The sequence below is a fragment of the Equus asinus genome, chromosome 4 (genome assembly GCF_041296235.1).
Source record: "Equus asinus isolate D_3611 breed Donkey chromosome 4, EquAss-T2T_v2, whole genome shotgun sequence".
NCBI lineage: Eukaryota > Metazoa > Chordata > Mammalia > Perissodactyla > Equidae > Equus > Equus asinus.
Genome location: NC_091793.1, coordinates 111,108,397 through 111,135,441, shown reverse-complemented (window position 1 = coordinate 111,135,441; position 27,045 = coordinate 111,108,397). Strand labels below are relative to the sequence as shown.

The 27,045-nt window shown below is 35.1% G+C and overlaps 1 protein-coding gene and 1 pseudogene across 3 annotated transcripts in view; one reads left to right on the top strand and one right to left on the bottom strand.

The window, feature by feature from the left end:
* HAT1 (histone acetyltransferase 1) overlaps positions 1-27,045 on the bottom strand; it is a 58,224-nt gene that overhangs the window by 9,950 nt on the left and 21,229 nt on the right. For all 3 annotated transcript variants that reach the window (XM_014846584.3, XM_070508100.1, XM_014846585.3), the window contains exons 3-8: positions 24,647-24,722; positions 20,923-21,043; positions 11,582-11,761; positions 11,187-11,308; positions 10,582-10,686; positions 10,153-10,259 (exon numbers count right to left, since the gene is read on the bottom strand). In XM_014846584.3, coding sequence (XP_014702070.2) covers positions 10,153-10,259; positions 10,582-10,686; positions 11,187-11,308; positions 11,582-11,761; positions 20,923-21,043; positions 24,647-24,722 — 711 coding nt within the window. The remainder of the gene's footprint in view (positions 1-10,152; positions 10,260-10,581; positions 10,687-11,186; positions 11,309-11,581; positions 11,762-20,922; positions 21,044-24,646; positions 24,723-27,045) is intronic.
* Positions 733-5,721, top strand: LOC106834742 (28 kDa heat- and acid-stable phosphoprotein-like; annotated as a pseudogene).

Below are 27,045 nucleotides of genomic sequence, written 5' to 3'. Positions count from 1 at the left end.
AGACCCTGGGCCACCAAAGCCGAGCATGTAAACTTAACCACTATGCCACTAGGCCAGCCCTCAAATCTTTTTTATTCAGAGAATAAAATGAGAATATGATTTTGATCTTTCTTCATTGCATCTGAATAGCATAGATCTTCCTCTGTTTGTCTATGTAATCTACATTAGACTTAAGTAGTGGACAAGGAAAACATCAAAACATGATGGGTAGAAAGAATACTACACAGAGAACATGAGTTTGAATCCCAATTCTGTCATCCATAGACGTAGGACCTTGGGCAAGTTACCTCACTTCTCTGAGCCCTAGTTTTCTGATCAGCAGAGGGCTTGTAACAAAGAATGTTAAAGCCTGAGCTAGTTCATGGATCATAAGACTTAATATTGTCACAATATCAATACTCTACAAATTATTCCATGCAATCCCTATCAAAATCTCAGGCAGCATTTTTTGTTGCAGAAACTAACAAGCACATCCAAAATCATATGGATATGCAAGGAATCCAGAAGAGCCAAAACAATCTTGAAAAATAAAGTTAGAGGACTCATGTTTCCTGATTTCAAAACTTACTACAAGCTACAGTAATCAAGACAGTGTGGTACTGGCATAAGGATAGACATGTAGATCAGTGGAACTGAACTGAGAGTTAAAAATAAACCCATCCATTTATGGTCAATTAATTTCTGAGAACGGTGCCAAGACAATTCAGTGAAGGAAAGAACAGTCCTTAACAAATGGTCCTTGGCCAAGTGGATCTCCACAAGCAAAAGAATAAAGTTGGACCCCCTTTCCTCACGTCATACACAAAAATTAACTCAAAATGGATCATAGAACTAAACAGTAAGAGGTAAAACTATAAAACTTTTAGAAGAAACACAGGAGTAAATCTTCATGACCAATGATTTCTTTTGTTTTGTTTTTGCTGAGGAAGATTTGCCCTGAGCTAACATCCGTTGCCAATACTCTTTTTTTTTTGGCTTGAGGAAGATTAGCCTTGAGCTAACATCTGTACCAATCCTCCTCTATCTTTTTTGTACTAGGACGCCTCCACAGTGTGGTTGATGAGTGGAGTAGGTCCATGCCTGGGATCCAAACCCGTGAACCTGGGCTGTTGAAGTGGAGTGTGCAGAACCCTAACCACTCAGACACAAGGCCAGGCCCTTCATGACCAATACTTTCTTAGATAATAGAGCCAAAAGCACAAGCAATAAAAGAGAAAATAGATAAACTTGGCTGTATCAAAATTTACTTTTTGTTGTACTTCAAAGTTTACCACTAAGAAAATGAAAACACAACCCACAGAATGGAAGAAAATATTTGTAAGTCATATATATGATAAAGGACTTGTATCCAGACTTTGTACAAAAAACTTTTACAATTCAATAAGAAAAAGACTAATAACCCAATTAAAAAAATGGGCAAAGGATCTAAATAGACATTTCTCAAGAAGATATACAAATGGACAACAAGCACATGAAAAGATACTCAACATCACTAGCCACAGGAAAATACACAAATCAAAACCACAATGAAATACCATTTCACGTCCCCTGGGATGACTAGAATCAAAAAGACAATAACAAGTATTGATAAGAGTATGGAGAAACTGAAACCCTCATGCACTGCTGGTGGAAATGTAAAATGATACAGCCACTTTGGAAAACAGTCTGGTGGTTTTTCAAAAGGGGAGACATAGTTACCAGATTTTCTACATTTCTACTCCTAGGTATGTATCCAAGAGATATGAAAACATGGGTCCACACAAAAGCACACAAATATTCACAGTAGCATTATTCATAAGAACCAAAAAGTGCAAAAACCCAAATGTCCATCAATTGATGAGTGGATAAATAAAATGTGGTATTATTCATACAATGGAATATTATTTGGAAATAAAAAGAAATGAAGTACTAATATATGCTACAATAGGATGAATTAATTGTATTAATGTTCTGAATAGGCAAATATCTAAGAGACAAAAAGTAGATTAGTGGTTGCCTAGGGTTGGGGGTGGGGAGGGAGGGAGGAGAGGAAAGGAGTGACTGCTAGTGAGTACTGGGTTTCTTTTTGGGAGAATGAAATATTCCAAAATTAGATTATGGTGGTGGCTATACTGTAAATATCATAACAAATTAATTGTATACTTTAAGTGAATTATATGATATATTAACTATATCTCAATAAAAATGTTTATAAAAAAGGTCTGAGCTATGGGTAATTTTTTATGATTGTGAATTATTTAAATCAATCATTCATTCATTCAATCCATATGTACTGAATACCTTCTTTAAGGTTTTATGTACCACTTCACCATAGACTTTATATGCATATAATAAATAAATATATGACTATGGCTTTAAAGTGGTAACAAGTGAAATTCTGTCACTGCGTCAGTTTGGTATGAAATTATGATCTATTAGAAATGTACAGATGATGAAATAAACAGTAAACCAAATAAGTGAAATACAGACCTACAGAGAAAATCATCAAGTAAACCTAAGATTGTAATGTAATAAGTTACCCTATCCCATTCTTCAGTCTTTGCCCCATTAATCCAGGTGCACCATCTTATACAAGCCACCCAGAAACCTGAAGGACATTCTGTTTCCTTCTCCTAAGTGCTGCTACCAGTATTTTTTTCAACTACTACAATAACTTGCTTCTCCTTACCTGTACTCACCAGCTTCATAAACTGTAAACTGGACTCTGCTGCATCCCAAATTAAAACCGTTCAAGTGTACTAACATAACTGTAATGGGAATCTCAGAAAGAGAGGAGAAAAAGAGGCAGAAAGAATATGTGAAGAAATAATGGCCAAAAACTTCCTAAATTTGATGAAAAACATTAATCTACACATCCAGGAAGCTCAACAAACTTTAATTAGGAAAAATACAAAGAGATCCACACCTAAACACATCAAAAGCAAACTGTCAAAAGCCAGAGATAAACAGAAAATCTTCAAAGCAGCAAGAGGAAACAACTCATCAGAAACCAGAGGCCAGAAGTCAGTGGGGTGATATATTCAAGGTACTGAAAGAAAAATAGCTGTCAATCAAGGATTCTATATCCAGCAAAATTACCCTTCAAAATGAAGGTGAAATAATGACAGTCCCAGAAAAGTAAAGACTGAAGAAATGTATTGCTAGCAGACTTGCCTTACGAGAAATACAAAAGAAGTTCTTGAGGCTGAATGAACATGGGACCTCAAATCTACATAAAGAAATTAAGAAGAATGATAATTATGTACATAAACATAAAGGCTGGTATAAATATTTTTTTCTCTCAACTGATTTAAAAGGCAATTGCATGAAAAAATTATAAAACCAATGTTTGGTTCACAATATAAAAAAAGATGTAATATATACGACAATAGCAGCACAAAGGAGGGACGAGAGATAATGAAGCAACTTATTTATTTTACTGGAATTGAATATTAATCTGAAGTAGACTGTTATAAATTAAGATACATATTGTAATCCCCACAGCAACCACTAAGAAAATAACTAAAAAAAAAAGTTCAAAAGAAATCCAAAGGAATTAAAATAGTTCACTAAAAAATATCTATTTAACACAAATGAAATGAGGAAAGGAGAAACAGAAGAACAACAAAAGCGACATATAGAAAACAAGTAGTACAATGGCAGGCATAATGCCAACCAGAGCAGTAATTACATTAAATGTGAATACATTAGACATTTCAATCAAAAGGCAGGGATTGTCAGACTAGATTAAAAAAGATCCAACTATATGCTTTCTACAAGGGAAACATTTTAGATTCAAAGACAGGCTGAAAGCCAAAGGATGAAAAAAGATACACCATGCAAACAATATGAGGTCTGGAGTGGCTATGTTAATATCAGGCAAAATAGGGTTTAAGACATTACCACAATAAAAAACAAATTGGGAGGAAATGGAGTTTAAGACAAAAAATTTACAAGAGAAAAAAGTCTCACTTTATAATGACAAGTTAATTCATGAGGAAGACATTATAATTATAAACATATGTACACAACTAACAGAGCCCCAAAATACATGAAATAAAAACTGACAGAACTAAAAGGAGAAATGGACAATTCAACAAAAACAGTTGGAAATTTCAATACTACACTCTCAATAATGAATGGATGGAACAACTAGACCAAAAATCAGCAAATATACAGAAGACTTGAACAGCTCTATCAATCAACTTGACCTAACTGATATTTATATAACATTCCACCCAACAGCAGCAGAATACATATTCTTTACAAGCACACATGAAACATTCTCCAGGACAGACCACATGCTGGGCAAAGGATGAGTAAACTATGCCCCATGGAGCAAATCTCACCTATAGCTGTTTTTGTATGGTTTGTAAACAAAGAATGGTTTCTAAATGGTTGTCAAAACAAAACAGTAAGAATATGCAACAGAGAATGTACGTGACTTACAAAGCATAAAATATTTACTACCTAGCCCTTTAAAGAAAAAGTTTGTGGACCCCTAGGGTAGGTCATAAAACAAAACTCAATAAATGAAAAAGAACTGAAGTCATACAAAACATGTTCTCTGGCAACAAGTGAATTAAATTAGGTATCAACAACAAAAGTAAATTTGGGAATCCACAATATTTGGAAATTAAACAACATGTTTCTAAATAACCCATGGATCAAAATGAAATTACAAGAGAAATTAGAAGATATTTAGAACTGAATGAAATGAAAGCACAATTTATGAAAATCTGTGTGATCAGTTAGAGCAGCGCTTAAATTTATATATACATATGTAAATAATTTATATATTTAAATGTCTATGTTAGAAAAGAAGGAAGACATCAAATCAATAACCTAAGTTTCAATCTTAATTAGAAAAAGAGCAAATTAAACCCAAAGCAATAAGCAGCAAGAAAATAATAAAAATTAAAGTGGAAATCAATGAAGTAGAAAACAGAAAGTTTCATGAAAATACAAGGGATCCTATATAACCAAAACAATTTTGAAAAAGAACATGGTTGAAGGACTTTCACTTTCTGATTTCAAAACTCAATATAAAGGTCAAGGAGCTGCTGCCACTGGAGCCATGATGCCTAAAGAGGGAGAGAGGGAGGCCACAGAGGCTGGTCGAGGCAGTACATGAGCTCCAAGGAAACTGATGCACAGTTCCAGGCTGGAAAGCAGAAGGCCAGGGAAGAGGAGTGAAGAAAGAGGGTGGAAATGGGGCTGCAGGTGACTCCAAAACGCAGAAGGAATCTCTAGCCTCAGAAGAGTGTGAGGATCAAGATGACCACCTGCAAAGGTATAGAAGAGCTCATCAACATCGAGAACCCCAAATGGGTGGCACAGACAATCAGAAAGGTCATACAACCGGATCTAGACAGGCCAAGGAGCTTTCAAGGAAAAAACAAGACGACACTAAGAAGAGAAAGCAAGAACATTTCATGAAAATCCATTTGGCTGGGAAGACAGAGCAGGCCAAGGCTATCTCGCCTGGGTGACAGTCATTCGGAAGTAGCAGCAAGAGGGGCAGGAGGCTGCCAGGAAGAAAAAAGAAGAGAGGAAAGCAAAAGGTGATGCAACTTTGTCAGAAAATCTAATGCAGTTGCTCACCCTGAATAGGTAAGAATGGCCTGCAGGAAGAAATACCAGGCAACTGGGCCCTGCTGCCAGGTCCTCTGCCATGTCTTGCCCACCCTATGCCCTGGCGACACTGCAGCAGCTCCTCACAGCTAGAAGCCTCCCCCTGTGGCCTGGGGCCTCCTCCTCCTCCTCACCTTGACACATAAATCACTGGAGGTAGGGGTGGGGGTCGGGGCGTGGAACTAAGGCAAGGGAACAACTGCTATCTTTGAGACAAAAAGATTCGCACTGCATTTCCTATGTAATCATTTGAATGTTTTTAGGATTCAGAACACATGCTGGGGTGGAGTTGTCTGAGAGGTAGGGTAAGAAGAGTTTCCATTTGTCAGGGAGATTGTACCTTAGGGGGTGGCTGTGCCAGGGTCAGCTGCTGATGAGTTTGTGACAACCATCTCCAGCCTGTGTTGCTTGGATGCTCTCAGAGAGAAGCTGTCCTCTGGGAGCCTGTGCCTCCGGGTCCCTGAGGGTCATGGCTTGTCCTGCACCAATCCCCTCTGACTGAGGCCACCCTTCTCTGACCTTCCCTGCTCCATTCCCACCCACCTGGCCAGGGCCAGTACCCATTTTTAATCCTACTCATCAATCATTTCAGGAAACTTCTGTTTACTCTGCAGCACCCAGGCAAAACATGCTCCACAAATTCAACTTACCTATTTGGCAGATTAAACTTCACATTATCATTTAAAAAAAAAGCAACAACTTAATATAAAGCTGTGGTAAACTAACCAAGGCAGTACAGTACTGGCATAAGAATAGACATACAGATCATTAAAGAGTTCAGAAAAAATCTTTATATTTATGGTCAACTGATTTTTCAAAAAAGATATCAAGGCAATTCAATAGGGAAAAGGACAGTCTTTACAAATGGTGCTGGGACAACTGGATAGCCACATGTAAAAAGATGAATTTAGAAACCTACCTCACATCAGACACGAAAATTAACTCAAAATGGATCAGAGACTTCAATGCAAGAGACTGAGGATGGAGACTGACTGCAAATGGACATAAGGGATCTTTTCACAGTGATAGAAATAGTCTAAAACAAGACTGTAGTGATGGTTACAAAGCAACGCAGATGTACTAAAACTCACTGAACTGTACACTTAAAATGGGTAAACTGCATGGTATGGAAATCATACCTCAATAAAGTTGCTTTAATTAAACCTCTACTAAGTGACAAATTCTTAAGCAAACATCTCTTTAAAAATATTTTTGAAGGGACTGGCCTGGTGGCATAGTGGTTAAGTTCGTGTGCTCTGCTTCAGCAGTCTAGGGCTTGCAGGTTCAGATCCCAGGCACAGACCTACACTGCTCATCCAGACATGCGTGGTGGTGACCCACATACAAAATAGAGGACAACTGGCACAGATGTTAGCTCAGGGCCAATCTTCCTCAGGCAAAAAGAGGAAGATTGGCAGCAGATGTTAGCTTAGGGCCAATCTTCCTCACCAAAATGAAAAAAATTTTTTTTGACGTACTGATAGATAAGGCACAAGCTTATTGAATATCAGTTTTTCCAAGTCAATCTCTTTTTAAACTGGTTTAGAAAAAAGAACTGTGCTGCAAATATCAATTTAAAATAAAATTTAGTATGAGTGAAAGCTTAAGTAACTTATATACCCTCAGAAGTTTAGGAAAAAACATAGGAAAAAGAATTACAGCTGAGAAAATCTAAAAACTCATGCCACATTCCTATCTGAAATTTTCATATAAATTGAAAAAATACGCAAAAAATTTCCATTTAGCCTTAAATAAGCTGTTATAGACGGACAATATTTTGTTTGCAGCTTAATATAAGGGGTCAAGTCACCACTCAATCTTTAAGCACTTTAACTAAAAGTGTCAGCCTGAAAATGAACTTAAAATGGTGATACCCAATAATTTGTAACATCCTTCAATTCCTTTGTTTCTATGCTAGAAAGATAAGCAATACATTTAAGAAATGAAATCTGCTTAATTATAAATCTACAGTGATATGTGGATTAAAAGCTGAATTTTTCAAAGTTAAATACATCATCTAATAACAAGTGCTCTTCTATTATTTTTTTAAAAACCTCTCCATGTTAACAAGCTCTATTAGAGATAGAAAAATCATACTCTAAAGAAATGAGATGATAGCACAAATGACCTAAATGAAAAAAATTTACAGATAATATTCAAAAAGGCTATATAACATATTCTAATACTATAAGGGACATTTAAACAACAGATATACTTAGCTCTTATACTACTGATCGATTAATAATACTGACATATATTCTAGCCCAAGATCAATTTCTATTGCCAAATGCACCTCTCTTCATAATTCTGGAAGAAACAAATTGTTGTTTCCATTTATAAGGTCACACAACTGGGATGTATTCAAATGCTATATATCTTAAGGTACTGACATCCTCAAATCCTGGAAGATGGTACCTGATATAAAGAATTGTCTTCCAGTATTTTAGTTTAAAATTAAGTGCTAAGAAAAGAAAATGAGTGGCAATTACACCACAAACACCTATCTATCCTGTGACACAGGCCATTGATGGTAAGTTTTAATTATTACTATATCTGGCTATATGTTAAGTAACCAAAAGGCTATCTCAATATAAAGAACATCCTGGATTGCAAAGGGAGATCCAGAGCCCGCTAAAGAGCCTCAAAGTTTAAAAAAATATAGGAGATACTGGAGAAATAGGCAACTAAAATGACAAAAGAGTAGGAAATTCCGTACTTTTCTTTTTTTAAAGGACTGGGTATGGAAATCTAAGAGAAATATCTTAATGAGAACAGCTGATAAGGCATTTTTAGTAATTTATAATGCTGAGAAATGTTAATGCTGAAAATAAAGGCTAATACCCAGTTTTCAAATTCAGAAGTCCTTTAGCATGTTTAGCCTTTTCTCTTTAGAGACTTCAGTTTGCCATGAATAAAGGCTACCATTATTGATGACTCTTCACTGAGATTTAAGAAATAAAATTCTTTATCTGCTAATTGGTGCTAAGTATCAAGGACTTTATTGGTTGGAGTAGACAGAAGAAAGCGGTTAAGAGGCTTCACAGAAACAACCCCTGCTGGCACATTACCCACTAGAGAAGACAAAGACTACTTATGTGAACTCTAAGTCTCTAGATTAAAATCACCAAAAAAGTCCCTTCATGTAGCACCAAGTCCAAGCACTGTAAGTAAACAGAAGCTAAACAATTTTCAGCTGGGCTAAAAAGAAGTGTTATCATTTGTATTATGTTTCTATAATTTTATAAGTCACTAAGCTAGTGAAGATGTCAAACAATTTATAACTTTTGATATAAACTAACTTTAGTAATTACTTCATCTCCCAAGTTTCCAAACCATTTAACAGTAGCAAGAAGACAGATGAAAAGGTAATTCAACTCTATAAACATGGAACTCCCTTTTAAAAACAACGTGCTTTCCCTGTAGTTTATTAATCTAAAGGATCAATTCAAAATCTGTTTTGAAGTAACTTTATTTACCCTGGACAAGCAAAACACTACATTATGTGAAAAAGGAGGAAACTAACACATAATCTGCCTACTAGCCCATTTATATTTTTGTTAGTCACACATTCAGTATTTTGGTTTTTTTGGTGTCTTTAAAAAAATTGATACAATTCCAAAATAGCATTTTTTTAAGAAGTTAACATTTTAGCGTGTGTTAAGTATTGCAGTTTTAAAAACAAAAATGTATTCAAACTCTCACAGAATTAATAAAATTTAATACCTAATTTGGATGTGAATATCTAGCACAGTATTTTTCATGGAAAACAAAAAGGTGACTTTCAGTTTAATCAGCGACTTTATGAGTAACAAATCTGCAACAGTGTTTCTTCGGGGAAAGAAGATAAGGACAACATAAATGTTCCTTGGGTCACTTTGTTCTCCGGTGGTTCACATGTTTATATACTATCATCTGTAACTCCATCTAATGACGACTTCGTTTAAATAGAGTAGAGTCTCTTTCCTTCTCCTAAGCATCCTAGTCATAATACTACTTTTATGGCTAATTCATACTCAAAGATGTTTCCAAAACAAACAGGCCTACGTTTCACCTTATAAAATACTGTTGTGAAGGTGTGCATTTTAGGAATATAAATCACACACCTTAAGAAACGTGTATTCTACTCAGGAACTACTTACCTTGGTTTTTTTCCTCAGCAATGTTTAGTATATTCTGCCTCTATATGAAAATTAGAGCACGGCCTCTGACTAATGCAAGTGTTTGCAAATAAACTGAACAAATAAGTGATACCATACTTGCAATGTATTTATGCCTGACCAAGACTTCCCAATGTATATTTAGTTCATTATCTTCAATTTGTTCAATGAATAAGCACTTCATACTTAGAGATGCAATCCATTCCACAAAGACTTATGATTCAAAATGTAACCTTACACCATCTTTAGACAGTTCCAGAAAGACCCCAGGAGAATGCTGCTGTTTAAAATTGAATAGTTATTTCTGACAAAAACAAAATCTATCAGTAAAGAAGAAATTTTTTAGAAAGGCTCTTTCAGTAACAAATCAAATTTTACATACCTGTAATATCAAGAACAGAGGGAGATGCAATGTAGTATCTATGAACTGTTTCAAGAAGTTGGGCACCATGGCCTTGACCTTGAAATGGAGTCAATATCAGCATCTGACTACAGTAAAGAAATTATTTTAAAATTAAAATAACACATGACCAGTTTAAACATTGCAAATCACTATAGGATTATGAACACTTTAAAGTCCATGTGTTTTTTTTTTAATCAACCTTCAAGAAATTCAAAAATTATCAAGATACTCAAAATTGGTTTAATCTTCCATACTGTTTCAAAGGGAACAATGAAATAAATCAGTATATAGCCAATGAATAATGGTGATTTTTTTAAACAAATCAACACTATTATAACAAGTATTGGAAACTTCAGCAGTTCCTTCTTCTGAAATAAAAGACAAGGCACGTGTTATACTGCCAATTACCTTACACGTGGCCGGGTTTTGTCTGGGTACACATAGTAATTATAGACTGTCATGTAGCCTACGGTCGCAAAGAGCGTAGCTCCATCCTTATTATACTTCTCAAATCTGCAGATAAAACAGAAAGCCAAGCAGGTCAATTACAGTCGCGCTCCCATGCAGTGTCCATTTTCTTTTCCATTCTCTGACTGAATTTTCAGTGTCAGCAAGCTACTCTGTGAGGGCCCAATGGGTACACCTGCTATGTTCTGAATGTACAATTCACTTAATTGGTGTGCAGCAACTTGGATAAATCAGACCTCTTTACATCACTTCAGTGCACTTGCCTATTATAAAGATGAATAGGTGGCAAGTAAAAGAAAACACAGGCAAAGCTCATTTTACTGTTTAAGCCTACATTCAGGGCCCTAACGGACAACAGCGTTTAATTCAGCTCTATTCTCAAGGTCTCCCAAAGCATAATGAGGGAAAACTCAAGCCTCATAAACAATAGTTTTTCTTTCCTGGGAAAAATATCATTATACTGTCCCAATAATTGGGCCGCCACAATTAAAATGCTGGCTTTGTGGAGGTAATAAGGTCTACTGTTGCTTTAGAACTGTACTTACACTAGAAAGTAGTGCCATCTTTCATCATCCACGTCAATAAAGCTAGCAGTTTCAATAAACCACATCAAAAAGGTCTGAAGCCTTTCATGATATTCTCGAAAGCCTCTACATGTCATGTCAGCCTAGGGAAAAAGCCAGGAAAAGTCAGGTGAAACTCATCACAGAGGTAAGTGAAAGTCTGCAGAACACAAAACTATCCTGTGGGAAAACGTTTAGAAGGCTCAAATTAAGATCTGTATACAGACACACATACAAAATAGATCTTTGTTCTTAATGCTGACAAAAATTTGTTTCCTAAAGTTAGAATAAATGCCTGAAAATAACAGAACAAAATAGCATACAGGTTTGGGCAAATAGAGTACTTTTACCCAAGACATATTTAGATTTATCTTTACCTTGTATATCTGAAAAGTAAAGTTTTCTCCTCCTGTTGGACTGAGAACAGAGTATGTATGGAGTAAGGTTCCAAATGGCTTGAAATCAACTTCTTTTTCCAGTAAAGAAAGAAAATCATTTGTGTTTGTGCAAAATCCAGGTGGAATAATTTGTCTAATTTTGCCTTCGACATCATCTGCCTAAGGAATGGAGATTAAAGGACATAAGAAAAAATTAACGTATTTGACATTTAGTCGAATATGCTTAATTTCTTTGAAATGGACAAAAACCCACAAAAATCACAAAACTTCAGTTAACGGTTAAACTGTAGAAGGAAACATGCAGGGGCCAGTCCCATGGCCCAATGGTTGAGTTCGTGTGCTCTGCTTCAGTGGCCCAGGGTTTTGCCAGTTCAGATCCTGGGCGTGGACATGGGACCACTCATCAAGCCATGCTGAGGCAGCATCCCACACAGCACAACCAGAGGGACCTACAGCTGGAATACGCAACTGTGTACTGGGGGGCTTTGGGCACAAGAAGAAAAAAAAAGAAGATCGGCAAGAGATGTTAGTTCAGGTGCCAATCTTTAAAAAAAAAAAAGAAAGAAAGAAAGAAGTAAACATGCAGTGAACTGGGAAAGGATGAATTTCATGTACATAAGATACTGCCGCACAAATCTGAGATGAGCTTAAGCACAACATAGAAATAAAAAAGAGGCGGCAGGTGTAGCCTGAAATCAAGTGCAAGAATAAGGGCAACGCTATTGAAATTTCTAACATCATGTAGAAAATGCTGACTATATCCCTTCAGGACAATTTGAATTGGCTAAAACAAAAGGCTGCTTATTATTTTATGTGTCAAAGAGACCATATTATCCAAGACATGAAAAGATCACCAGCAGTGGTGAGGTGAGGCTAGAGTCTGACCAAACGAATAGCAACTTCACAATGAACAAGTAGACAGGTCATAACTCCTTCATACACCAAACTCAAAATTAAGATAATAATTTTTAAAATATACCCACTTAGGAAATACATAAATTGTATGAATGGATATATTATCCACTTATCCCTATAATGTGACACAATTTTTATAGACTTGGATTTGTGACAGTAAAAAGAGACAAGCCTGGGCAACAAAATTAAACCCAGAGATTAAAATTACCCCTGTTAAACAACCTCGATGAATGTTAAAACTATCAGCTGAGCAGACTTCATAATCCTTTTCAAAACCCCAAAAGACCACTTGATTGAATACATTTACTACTTCTCTTTAACCATGAATATTTGATGAAGTCTTACAATAAAGTATTACTGCTTCTCACCAGGCAATAAAACTTAATGAATTGGTCTCAACTTAACAAAACCTTATCCCTCAATACAGTCCCTAAAAGCCTGACATTACATTCAACAAAATGAGCTTGCAGTCTATTCAAACTTTTTTCTGAACAATGAGGCCAGGTTTTTACTTAATGGAGTTTGCCGTGAGTTCAGCTGTAATGTTTGTATTGTATCTATTTCCACAAGGACTGACACAAGAACACTTTGTGTTAACTTACTAAGCAGCTCTTTCATACCGTTTACATGCATGATGGGTATTAGTTCTAAACCAAGACCCTTGCTACTTAGCATTCAAAACAGGGAAATTAAGATGCTTAGGACAAAATACACTACAAAAGGCTAATACAACATGCTACTAATTCCTGTCCTTTCAACCATCTTTTAACTAAGTAGAAGCAATGCACCTGCAGATGAATAGCACTTTATTATTATTCAGTTACATTTTAGGAAAGAGAACCAAGAATGGAGTTTATCACAAACAAGTTTTATTTTCAAGGCTGTGGTACCACCAACATTTATATATAACTTGTTTATAGCTCTAAAAAAAGAGCTATTATTTAAAATATAGCTCTTCAACATTTTGCCCAACAGCTTATTTCTAATATGTACACCAGTCCTTGCAATCCATTCACCCTCAAAATCAAATAAACTGCATTCGACAGGACTATTTTTGCTTATTTTTAAAGTACCAATTGGTAAATATTTCTCCTTGAAACTGCTATATAATGTGAAGAGACCATCTTAAGCATATTTTATATAGAATCTGTACAATTTCAGTAATTACAAGAGGAAATTGTAATAATAAGGGATAGTTTTAATAGGTCTGTTGTGTGTCAATTAAAATCCAAACTAGTAATGGGTAAAGTAGTATAATTTTTGTCCAAGTTTAAAAAAAGTCTAGAAACGCTACTTTTAAATAAACAGGTTTATAATCTATCAATTTAAAAGAAAACACTTCAAGGAATTTATAGTGTATATAATTTTAACTTTTAAAAACTTTCCCCATGTCCTGTCTTCTCAACAAGGCATCGCAAAACATGATGAAATAACTTCACAAATCTTGCATCAAATGTACTTCAAAGATTTCTTAGAAATTCTAAGAAATCTTGCAGCAGTTCTGGTGGAAGACAGAGCAACCCAAAGGTTTGAGCTCAACAAAGTTGAAAGAGAGTTAATGTTTAACTTTCAGCCTTCAAAAGATACCTATTTATTGTAATAAATATCATCAAATAAATATTTTGCTCTGGGCAAGTTTACACATTACTTTAGAACTTTTACATGGGAATAAAAGGCTAAGTCTAAAAACAAGGAATCTGTTATATAATTTAGGTTACAGAAAACGTATATCTGATATATTACATAAAATACATAGCATACAACCAAATAGCTCCTCAAACCTAGAATTCACAACTTTGCTTCACTGAAGGAAAAATGTCTGCATTTCTCTACTGAATGGATTCTGCTTTAAGAAAAAAAGTCCTATTACCACTATCTCTTAGAAATCTGTATTTTTCATATTGTATTACTGGCAAGATAATAAAATCATCACCCATCTAATCATTTTTTTTTTTTAAAGATTTTATTTTTTTCCTTTTTCTCCCCAAAGCCCCCTAGTCCATAGTTGTATATTCTTCGTTGTGGGTCCCTCCAGTTGTGGCATGTGGGACGCCACCTCAGCGTGGTTTGACGAGCAGTGCCATGTCCGCACCCAGGATTCGAACCGACGAAACACTGGGCCGCCTGCAGTGGAGCGCGCGAACTCAACCACTCGGCCACGGGGCCAGCCCCCATCTAATCATTTTTAATTAAATACAGAATTACAGATTAACTGAAACCTTTTAGTTCTAATGCTTGTGGCTAAATGTTTAGATTCTATTCCTGAAGATCACTGAGTAATTCCTTATCTTTAAGAATATTATTTTAAACTTCAATTACGATTATATAAAAATATAGTTATAGAAAGGCTAAGAAATTAAGCTGAATAGGTAAAGAATCCAGAACACAACATGACATATTTAATTAATAAAGACATTCCTTACAAGCATTTTCTGAACATTTGGCAATATCTTTTTTAAAAGGAAAGCATAAAAGTATTCTATTTGGGTCTTAGGTGAGTCATGATGAAATGTTTTAGACTGTACACCCTCTCACCGTGGTCATTTCAACTTTCAATGTTCTATACTGTGTTACACATAGGATGTTCCCATGAAACAATTTTTGCTTTTCCTCATCACTGTATAAAAGCAATGTGTCTGAGAATAACTGGTAGTCTGCTATAATATAAATATCTTTACACTTGTATTTCTATTTATACACATTTGAAAACCAAATTACCTCTTTAATATCTTATCCTAAACAAGCACCATTTGTCTAAATTTGTCTATGGTAAGTTATTTTTTTAAACCAACTTTAAAGGCATGTTAAGTAGGTATGCTGTCCCTTACTTGGCTAAAGTGGCAGAGACTTAACATTAACTATAATTCTAAATATACCTAAGATATGCTCCAAAAGCAAGCAAAAAAATTTTTCATTTCTACTTAACTTGCTTGATCTTACACTCTCTGATAATATTTAAGGTGTAGAAATTTTAGTACTGTTAAAGAAATTAACAGCATGAACTCTTTCAGTAATGGAAAAACAAAGGCCAAACTATGTTTATTTATACTCCATTAGTGTTTTATTACTTGAACTCACAAAATTCCAAGATAAAAATCTCAATATATAATTTTAAAGCTTTTTACTATATTTCATAAAAACCATTACTCATTAAGAATACTGTCACAATTACCAAAAAAAGAGTACAGTAAAATATTATTAGTCTACCAAAGATTCTTGTTTTCATTTCCTCAAGATTAAATTTTATAAATGTACAGGACTTTTCTATGAGGCAAAGGAATCCCAAAAAATTTTTAAATCTGCTCTTATCTATTCTCAAATTCAATGGGAGACAAGAATAAAAGAGATGACGGAATTCAGATAATATAAACCTTATCCATGTATTTCAACTTCCTCTACCCAAACTCTTCCCAGAAATGCTAGCAATTAGCAAAACTGAACAATCTTAGTTACACTCTCTCTCACTAAAAGGCAATGAAATTACCTCAAGAGAGGGCAGGAAGTATTGATAAAAACAAAGGTCAAGGACAACCATAAGATGAATAAACCATCAGTGTCTGAATAAGCAAGTTTATTGTATTGTAAAATTCAGAATAATTATGTTGCCTTTAAGGATGATGGTTACTGGAGATGTTTTACAGGCATCTTAGTTGTGACTAAAAAATTTTAGGTGCAATTGGAGAACTCAGCTTGGAAAAGAAAAAGAATGAATGATGAAAGATTAATATAATGGCAAAATTCTAACAAGCAAATTAACTTCTAAGCAGATTTCTTGTGGTTTCTGACCATCTGAAAGGGTTTATTTTTCACATGCAAAAATAATGCTACATAGTTTAGTCTGCAAAGACTCAAATATGATAAATTATATAATAGTCTCAAACTTAATGCACCTAAAACAAAAATCTTGATTTTTTTTCCCCACTTAAATCTAATTCTCCAATCTTCCCTATCTCAGTTAACAGCACCACGATTGCCTAAGCAATGGGATCCTCCTTGATCATCTTCCCTCATTCATCATATTCAATTCAACAGCAAGTCCTACTGGCTGTACCTCCAAAATAGATCATCAGACAACCAAATGTACTGTTGTCTGTCACACTGCAATGGTCTCGTCTCCCTTCCTTCACTCCTACCCCCTACAGTGTGTTCTCTGCATAGCAGCCAGAAGCATCTTTTAAAAATATAAACCATATCATTATATCATTAAAACCTCTAAAGGTTATCAATTATTCTTACTATACATGATCTAGTTTTGCCAACCCCTTCAACCATCTCCTACCCTTCTCTCTATCACCACAATGATTTAATGACAGTGATTTTTCTGGACTACAAAAATACCAAGAATGTTCTCATTTCAGGGCCTTTATATATGCTGGTCCCTTTGCTTACTAAGCTCTTGCCTCAGATTATTGCATGGCTGGCTCTTCTTTATTCAGAAACCAGCAAAATGTTTCTTCATAATACCATCTGAATTTAATTTATTTACTATTTGGTTATCGACTATTCCTCTTGGCTAGAACGTAAGCTCCATGAGAGCAGTGGCTTTGTTTTGTTTGCCACTATATCCCTGGCATCAAGAACACAGAAGGCACTGTGGAAAGAACATTCTCACTGCAAACTCAGATAGAAGAAGTAGGCCCATTCCCCCAAAATCCACTATCCATTCTTTTCTCATAAGGGAAAAAAAGTGTTTGCTTGAACATGTAATTTAAATAAATGATCTTCAACCATGAAGCAAAAAATAACCCTAGCAAAAGACATTATAAAAGATTGATTCCTTATGCCTAACACAGTACTTCTAAATGGAAAAACCTGTTTTTTAAGAATGGAACAATTAGAAATCAATGCAAATACACAGCTATTTTCACTGCACATAGTACTTGAAAGATTTATCAATAACTAAGTCAATAATTCCTTTGGAAGAAATCAAATCCTATCAGAAGGAACTTTAAAAAAAAAAAAAAACACCACCAAAACCCTAAAACAACAGTGAACAACACAAAGAAAAATACTGTCTGCAGTTTTATAAGAATATCCACCAGGGCTTGAGAATTTAACAATCTAATAAGAAATATCTGATTATGGAAAAACTCCATTATAATAAGTCTATGTAAAAGTTTATCTAAGATTAAATCTTTTCAAACATCAAATCACCACACCTACAGTATTACTCAGAATCACTTTTATGTATGTAAAATTTCAAAAATTTCCAAGAGACACAACCACTGAATAAAATAAATATTAAGTGCAGTTACAGATTATTTATTTGACAAGCTTAGTTATCTGGAACAGGGCTAGGAAGTGGTAACAAAAAAAAGTAAGTGCTCAAAATATTTCTCACACCAAAGTTGAATAACAAGTATAAGAGACTATTTCAGATCTCTTTCATGCTATATACAATTCATGTTATGATGCCATTAAGCTTACCATAAGATGACTGTTTGCAAGAGGGAAGGCCCTCACAATAACAATAAATTGAGAGCTTATAGCACAAAAGTATCAGAGCAGGGGAAAAAAAATAAATGAAATACACATTGTAAAAAAAAAAAGATAAAAACTAATAAGCACAAGAGCCTGGGCCCATTTAAAACAGGTCATAAACAGTCCTAATATCTTTTAATAGGATATTACTAGATATTATGCATACTACTGCTAAGTGATTATCTTCTAGTACACTCTTGATTAATTACTAGTTGTGTAACTTTGGGAAAGTCCTTTACAATAAAACAAAAACAAAAAAAAACGAAATAAAATAAGGGCCAAATCAACCAGTCCAAGTAATGAAAAGAGGTTTTAACAAAAAAGGATAGGGCATGAGGCTGGCAAAAGATAAGTCAGAAGTTTAAAGTCAGTTTAAAGCCTTGAACAAGCTGGCTTCATTGTTAATGCTTTAAGAACTGATTCTTCTACAGAAAAAAGTTATGATCCAAACTGTAGTAATACATAAGGTCTTCATTTTCCACATTTTAATTCTCTGCCTAGTTGTGTGTAGCACAGTATTATCAATAATATGACAGATTTGATTTGATAAAACTTGTTGGATTGATGTCCAAGGGATAAGAGATTTTACTAAAAAAACAATTTCCAATTTTCAATTTATAAGTGTGATTCAGTGACAAAAATGGTATTTAATTTTCAAAAAATCAACTCTGTAAAGTAATTCTTGATGAAAAGTTTCAATGCCTCTAAACAGGAATGCCCAGAAGCAGAACAAGTCTAAGATAGGTAATTTTCTTAAGTTCCCTCAAAGATTCATGTGCATTCCAAACACAAAAAAACATTCATCCCATCCAAACTTCCTCAAAAGTTTCAACCACTGCAGCATCAAGTCCAAAATCTCATTATCTAAGTTGTCTAAATCAGGTATGGGTGAGACTCCAAGTATGACACATCGTGGGACAAAATTCCTTTCCTCTTATGAACTAGAAAATAAGTTATTCCTTCTAAAATACAATAGTAGGACAGGCATAGGGTAAAAGTCATAGACTTTCCCATTCCAAAAGGGAGAAAAGGGTAGGAAGAAAGTAGTCACTGGTACCAGGCAATTTCAAAATCTAACAGGTCAAATTCTTAGGTTTCAAGGCCTGGAAATACTGTCACCTGTGGCTCTACTCTCTGGGCCCAAAGAGTCATTTTTCCTTTTTCATGAAGGGTAGCACATGTTTGCAGCTGAGTGGTGTTAACCACCTGTTTCCTGCCCACAGAATTTTGGAAGTTCATCAGCCTTCTCTCATTCTGTCAGTCCAAACTGGAAGTGTTTCTGCTGATATAACACTCTCAAAACCCTGTGGGTCACCTGTGTATGCCATGAGGGTTCACATCATTAGACAAAATGGTCCTTCATAGATCTTCCTTGAACTCTATTCAGTCTCTTTTCCTGGTTTTCGCTGAGATTACTGAAGAGATCCATGAGTCACATGCCTAATCTATTCAGCAAGAGCAAAAGGTTAGCTAGCCACACTCTTGGGCTTCTTTCCAGAGCATACTTTCCTGACAATGAATCTCCTAATTTTAGCATCTTCTGCAATCTGGATAGGCTGAGAATCTCCCAAATTATCAAATCCTGGATCTATTTTGCTTAACAGTTCTCCCCTCAATTTATCTCTTTCCTCTCACATTTTACTATAAGAAGCCAGAAACCAGGCCACAGCTTTAATACTTTGCTTGGAAATCTGAGCTAAATATCCAAGTTCGTTGTTTATAAGTTCTGCTTTCCACCTAAGTGGAGGACACAATTCAGCTAGGCTTTCTGGCACTAAATAACAAAGATCTCCTTTCCTCCAACTTCCACTAACATCTTCCTTCTGAGCCCTCATCAGAGGCACCTTTAACATTCCTATTTCTACCAACATTCTGTTTATGACAATACATGTATTCTCTAAGATGATACAGACTTTCTCTTCCATGTTTCCTTTGTTCTGAGCCCTTACAGCAGTACCTTTAATGTTCATATTTCTACCAACAGTCTGTTCAAGGCAATCTATGCTTTTTCTATCATGTGCCTCAAAATTCTTCCAGTCTTTACCATTACCCATTTCTAAAGACATTTCTGCAGTTTGAGTTATTTGTTGCAGTAGCACCCCACTTCCTGATACGAAAATCTGAATGAGTTTCCCATGGCTGCTCTAACAAATTACCACAAACTTGGAGGCTTAAAACAACATACTTATTCTCTCACAGTCTAAAGGCAAAGTCTAAAATCACTATCACTGAGCGAAAATCAAGGTGTCAACAGGGCCACACTCCCTCCAGAGGCTCTAGAGGAGAATCTGTTTCTTGCCTCTTCCAATTTCTGGGGGCCAGCAGCATTCCTTGGCTTTTGCCCACATCACTCTGCCTCTGTGGTCATACTGCCTTTTGGGGGGCCATAATTCAGCCTGCCACACATGCATACTCTTCAATGCCTCTCTTCGCCTTCAACCTCTTTTGGCTCATTTGTTTCCAATAGTTTTATAATGTAATCAGCTTAATTATCTGTGTTCATAAAGGAATATATAAGCAAAATTTGTGAGATCAGAAATGCAGCAAGAGATATTTAAACAGGCAAATTCTCTATGAGGTAAAAGTAGAAAATTTAGCTATTTCCCTCCTCCTTATTTAACTTCTGGGAAAAGAAGTTTCATGTCCATAATAAAAAACAAAAGTTGGTAAATAAACTACAACTCTGATCATAAAAGTGAAGGTTCTTAAGGAGATGGTCCGCTCAGGAAACAGATCAAGCTAAGGATTATAATCACAGACTTAACTGAAATGACAGGCAGGCAATCACCTCCATAACTAAATTTGAATATGTGATTTTAAACCTACTATAAAATAGATTCTCTCCTCCCTCAAACCTTCAGATTTTAAAACCTGTTTTATACTCAGTTAGAAACAGTTAAAAACAAATTTATTTCTGTTCTTACCTCTACACAGTCAAAGTTCTCATCAACCTTAGATGCATATTCAACACGGAACATTGTTGACAGGCTACCAGCAATATAGTATAACAGGATCTTCAGACCCTTGTAACCAAAAGCAGTTTCGCTGAAAGGGAAAAAAAACTAGCAGTAATCTAACACTCCAAAATGAATCTTTGCAAAAGTCATTACAAAGTATTAACCCTACATGAAGTTAAAACTTCATGAGTAGTTTCAAGACTTTACACTATACTTATTTGGGGGGAAAAAAAAGAAAAGAAAGAAATATTTGTAATGAAACTATGCCTTAGCTTTCCTCATTTATAAAATAAGACAGAATAATAGCACCAACCTCAGACATGTTGTTTGGGTTAGACAAACAAGTTAATACATGTAAACCATTTATAACATTGGCACATCGTACAAGTACTCAATAAATGTTAGACATTACTACTACTGCTACCATTGGTGCTGTTGCTATTACTAGTACTAGAAGGCATTTCAAATCAGAGACAAGTACTGTTAAATGGGTACCTGGCCAGGCAAGCAGCTAAGATGTAGCTTTGACCTAGTCCTTGCAATTACCACTTGCTTCTATTGCCAACATCCAGAGCTGCTGAAAGTGGTGATCGCACCTGTCTATTAGACCCCTCCAAGAACTCAGAAAGCAGAAAAGGAGCTGCTGCTATTTTTCCAACCCTGTTCCCTGCTATCCATCTACAGCTTGCTATTCCCTTTCTAAAAAGTGAATTCTAAAATATCCAGAATAGGTAAATCTAGAGAGACAGAAAGTAGATCAGTGACTGCTTAGGGCTAGGAAGGGTGGGGGAAAAAGGGCATGAAAAATGCTAACTGGTTACAGGGATTTTGGCAGGAATGACCAAAATGTTCTAAAATTGATTGTGGTGATGATCGCGCAACTGTGCATATACTAAAAACCACTAAATTGTACACTTTTAAATAGATGAATTGTATGGTAAATTATATCTCAATAGAGCTCTTTTTTTTAAAGTGAATTCTGAAAGAAGACTGTTTGAAAGAAGCAGTGTCATTTCCAGATTTCTGTCTAGGGCACCAAAATAAAATATTAGCAGTGTCCATTTTAGGCCTGTGAAAGTTACGTGCAATAGAAAGGAGTGGCAATGATACTAGGATCAAGACCAATGTCATGCTTGGGTCATAAGATACAGGGTTATCACGATTATGTGACTGTCATTTGTCTACCTTAGAAAAGCAGTATGCAAACACACCACTTTTAATGACATGCAAAACAGACAAGTGAATGTGCAAAATGCCATTAAGAAGCAGTATCTGTAAAACTAGATCCTACCCACTAAGAAATCACCACAGGAAGAGATTTTAAATAGCAGTAAGAGGGAGAGAATAAAATAAATAGCTCCTTAAAGATAGAATTCCAAAGAGAAAGCATTGTTATTTTTATTATAAAATAAAACCTGTTTAAAATATGAAAGGCTCAAATTTTGCATGCATCAATATATATTAAAATATAAGTATTAATATTTAAAAGCACATAAAATACCTAATCTGATTCATTAATAATGAGAAATTCTCAGGAAATTTGTTTCATGAAAAGACATTTGTCAATTTTAAAACATTAAATAAATATGTCAACAATGTTGAAATAATGCATAGGGAAAACAGCCACAAAGGGAAATATTTTAAATGTCTACTATGTCTAAACACTCTTCCCTTTTACAACAAACCAGGGTTCCTTGGGGAAATGGCTGACTCCGGAACTAGTAGAGAAAGTACAAGATGAATCTGGAACAGCTTATTGTATCAGAAAGTAAAGTGTCCCCAAAGTGATGATATATCAAAAGGACTCCCACAAAAGCCAGTTTGAAAGGGTAGGCCCCTGCTGAATCTGGGATAATTTGAGCACAAAATGAATAACAGAACCAGATTATAACCCACTGAGTTAAAAAAGAATCTTTGAGTCTATTCTGATATAAACAAAGAAATACATAAGGGGGAGAAGCTCTTCCTTAGAGTAGAATGCCAACTAATAAATGTATAAGGTATGACAGAGATAGAAAAATCACCATTTTACAATCATAGTAAAATACAAATTCAGGCAAAAGTCATTAACAACTAGGTGAAAGTTTGATGGGAAAAAGGCTATTTTCAGTCTCAGAGTATCTCCTCACAGATTATATATAAATAACAAAGGGAAAAGTGCTAACTTTATAGTAAAGAAACCTGGCAGCCACCTCTAAACCCAGTGACCCAAGTTAACTTAACCAACAATGGGATAAACTGACATCGTGGACTTTCTGATATGACACACTGAGAAGGACACAACTTCCGTCACTGTACAATAAAACATGCATTATCTAAATTTAATCATGAAGAAACAATCAACCTAATCCAAAACAAAGGTTTTCAAAACTAGCCAGCCTATACTCTACAAAAATGTCAATGTCATGAAAAACAAAGAAAGGCTGAGGAACTGTTTCAGATTAAAGGTGACTAAAGAGAGGTGACAACTAAATGCAGTATGTGATTCTAAATTGGATCCAGGATGGGGAAAAATTGTTATAAAAGAATTATTGGGAATCTAGTGGCAAAATTTGAAATGTGGACTGTATATTAGAAAACAGTATTTTATCAATGTTAAATTTCCTGAATTTTGATCATTTTATTATGGTTATTGTCCTTGTTTTGAGGAAATACATACTAAAGTTTTTAGGAGTAAGGAATCAAGATGTATTTGCAACCTACTCTCAAATGGTTCAACAACAACATATCAATATATTTATGTAAGAAGAGACAATGATTAAAGCAAATACAGACAAATGTTAATTGGTGAATCAAAAAGGATATACAGAGTACTATTGCAACTTCTGCAAATTTGAAAATTTTTTCAAAATCAAAAGTAGTAAGAAAAGGTAACTGATCATTCTAACAATGTAATTAAGGTACAGTAAGTTAAAGAATTGCACTGAATGTCCCACAACATATCTTTAAAGATGTTTAAAAAAAAAACTTCTCTTGGGCTGGCCCGGTGGCGCAGCGGTTAAGTGTGCACGTTCCGCTTCGTTGGCCTGGGGTTCACCGGTTCGGATCCTGGGTGCGGACATGGCACCACTTGGCAAGCCATGCTGTGGCAGGCATCCCACATATAAAGTAGAGGAAGATGGGCATGGATGTTAGCTCAGGGCCAGTGTTCCTCAGCAAAAAGAGGAGGATTGGCAGCAGTTAGCTCAGGGCTAATCTTCCTCAAAAAAAAAAAACAAAACAACAAAACTTCTCTTAACTGCTTATTTTCCTGTCATAGATAACAACTTGAGCTTTCTTACTTTAGGGGAGTGTATTCTGTACTAGAAGTAGCATAGCAAAATGGTAGGAAGAAAAAAGTAGTAGTTATGAATATGGGCTCTGCAGTCAGATTGCCTGAACCTGAACTTTGTCCACGAACGTGTCCTTAGGCAACTATCCAATTCCACCAATGTTTGATATAACAAATGATAATACCATCACTAACACTGTTATGAGAATTAAATGAGACAATGCATCTACAGCACTAAATGATAGGTATTATACAGTAAATTACTGTCTCAATGTCAAAAATGCTACTCTAATATATATTTTTAAATAAATCACAAGAAAAATAACAGTAAAGAAAATAAAGTCTGATTTCTAAATCTTAAAAAAAAGGATTTTTTTTTTTGCTATACTAATTTGGCAAACATCTTACTAAGTTACTTACTCATCCCCAAAGAGTTGATGGGTATATTCAGGAAAGAAAGTTCTAATGTCATTCTCAAGATCTTCAGGAAAACGAACTGTTTAAAAGAATAAAAAAATACAGAGATATTAAAGATAATAAACTAAAGATACAAAAGGAGACAGGTATTCCCATTTCAAGAATTTCACTATAACTAGGATACAGCCAACATTTTTCTTACTTAAAATGTCACTTTTCCACATATGATTTATGCTGGATTCTCATGAGACAAATGAAGAATGAAAATTAGAATATCACTTTGAGTGCTTCGGTGTCAAAACCCTACTGATCCTAAGAACTAGAAAACTAGGTATGGCAGAGGCATCTGATTTAGTTTTTATTTTTCTGTACGTGTACACACAATGCAGAGTAAAAGAAAGCAAAACCAAAAAAGATGCTCTGAGATAAGAAAAGCTACAGCATCAAGGAAACAAAAACAGAATGCTACAGGAAACATTCTAAGAACAAGAATCATCTGAGTTTGATGAAGCCTATATCATCACATCATTCTTTATGATGCCAGATGATATTTAATGTTGTTCCTAGGTTTTTCTTGCTATTGAAAGTAATGCTGCAATGACATCTTTATGTACACCTTGCTGTACTTTTACAAATAGGATAAATTCCTGGCAGTAGAAATGCTGAGTAAAAGTACTGAAATGTTTTTATAAATACTGCTTAGGTGCCCTCTAAAAATACTGTAACAGTTTATATACCCACCAGCTACTTAAACTCCTTTGTTTCCCACATCCTTGAGAATATTCTGTACCCTTAACTTTAATTTCTACCAATCTAAGATAGAAATGGGTGTCATGCTCCTATTTTCATTTGCATTTACTGTGAGTAGTGATATTATTAGACATTTTCCCAATATAATTTATCTTACGAAGAAAAACTTTACCCAAAAAAAATCCTTAAGCAATCGAAGAATGGAAAGATAAACTGTAGATGAAAAATTTCTATCACTGACCTCACATCATAAAGCAGGTCCTTCACAGAGTGCCAAAGTATCATCTAGCAGATTACTGATTTACAGAAGGAAAGATATCTTCTCACTGTAGAGATCTGGTAGTCACCACCTTTCTAAGTGATCTAACTTAGAAATTACTCATTGTAGGACAGATCAACATTATGTGCCTCCTGAGTCAACGCAATATAATGTATACAGCATCACCTATGACATTTTCTTACCAAAAATATTTATCCTAGATCTAACCCAGCTTTATATCTTCCAATGTACAACAAATATAGAGGGTAGGGCAACAAGTTAAATACTACCAAAAGGAAATAGACAAATCCAGGATGTAGATTTGTCTGTTAACTCTACACAATGATTTTATTCTTCCAAATAAATCAATGGCATGGGGGAAAAAGTTCCATGTGGGGAGAGGGACTGTTCTGGATTAAAAGAGATTAAATATTAAAACCAAACACAATGCATGATCCTTGATTGGATTCTGGTTTAAATAATTTTTTAAAAAAAGCTATTGAAGGGGCTGGCCCCGTGGCCGAGTGGTTGGGTTCGCGCGCTCCGCTGCAGGCGGCCCAGTGTTTCGTTGGTTCGAATCCTGGGCGCGGACATGGCACTGCTCATCAGACCACGCTGAGGCAGCGTCCCACATGCCACAACTAGAAGGACCCACAACGAAATATACAACTATGTACCCGGGGGCTTTGGGGAGAAAAAGGAGAAAAATAAAATCTTTAAAAAAAATTAAAAAAAAATAAAAAAAAAAAAAAGCTATTGAAGACTTTCAAGGACAACCAGAGAAACCAGAAAATTACATGATATCAAAGCATTATCTTTAATTTTCTGAGGTGTGATAATGGTACTACAGGTATATATGTGAATATTCATATATTAGGACATATGCTATGAGGGAACTGTCATGATGTTCAGACACCTACTTTCAAATAATTCAGCAAAAATACACACATATTAAAGCAAATATGGCAAAATGTTGATTGCTGAATCTAGGTACTGGACGTACAGGTGAGTATTCTTCTGTTCTCTCAACTTTGCTGTGTGTTTGCAATTTTCATAACGAAATTGAAAGGAAAAAAAGCCCTGGGCAAGTACAGCAAAATGTTAAGATTTGAAAAAGCTGACTGATGGGATCACAGATATTCATTAGTTTCCTGTATATTTTTTGCATGCCTATAATATTTCATAATAAAAAAATAAAGTAGTCCAATATGTCTAGACTCATTAACCTAAAAATTCCCACTACTGCCTAATATTTTAAAATGTTTGGAAGTCTCTAGAAATTATTAAAAATTAACCTCAAACTACTGCTTCTAATATAATATATAGCACTTTGGTAGTGATGGGTAAAGAGACATGGATAGAGAAAAAGACAACTAATGACTAAGAAAAATAT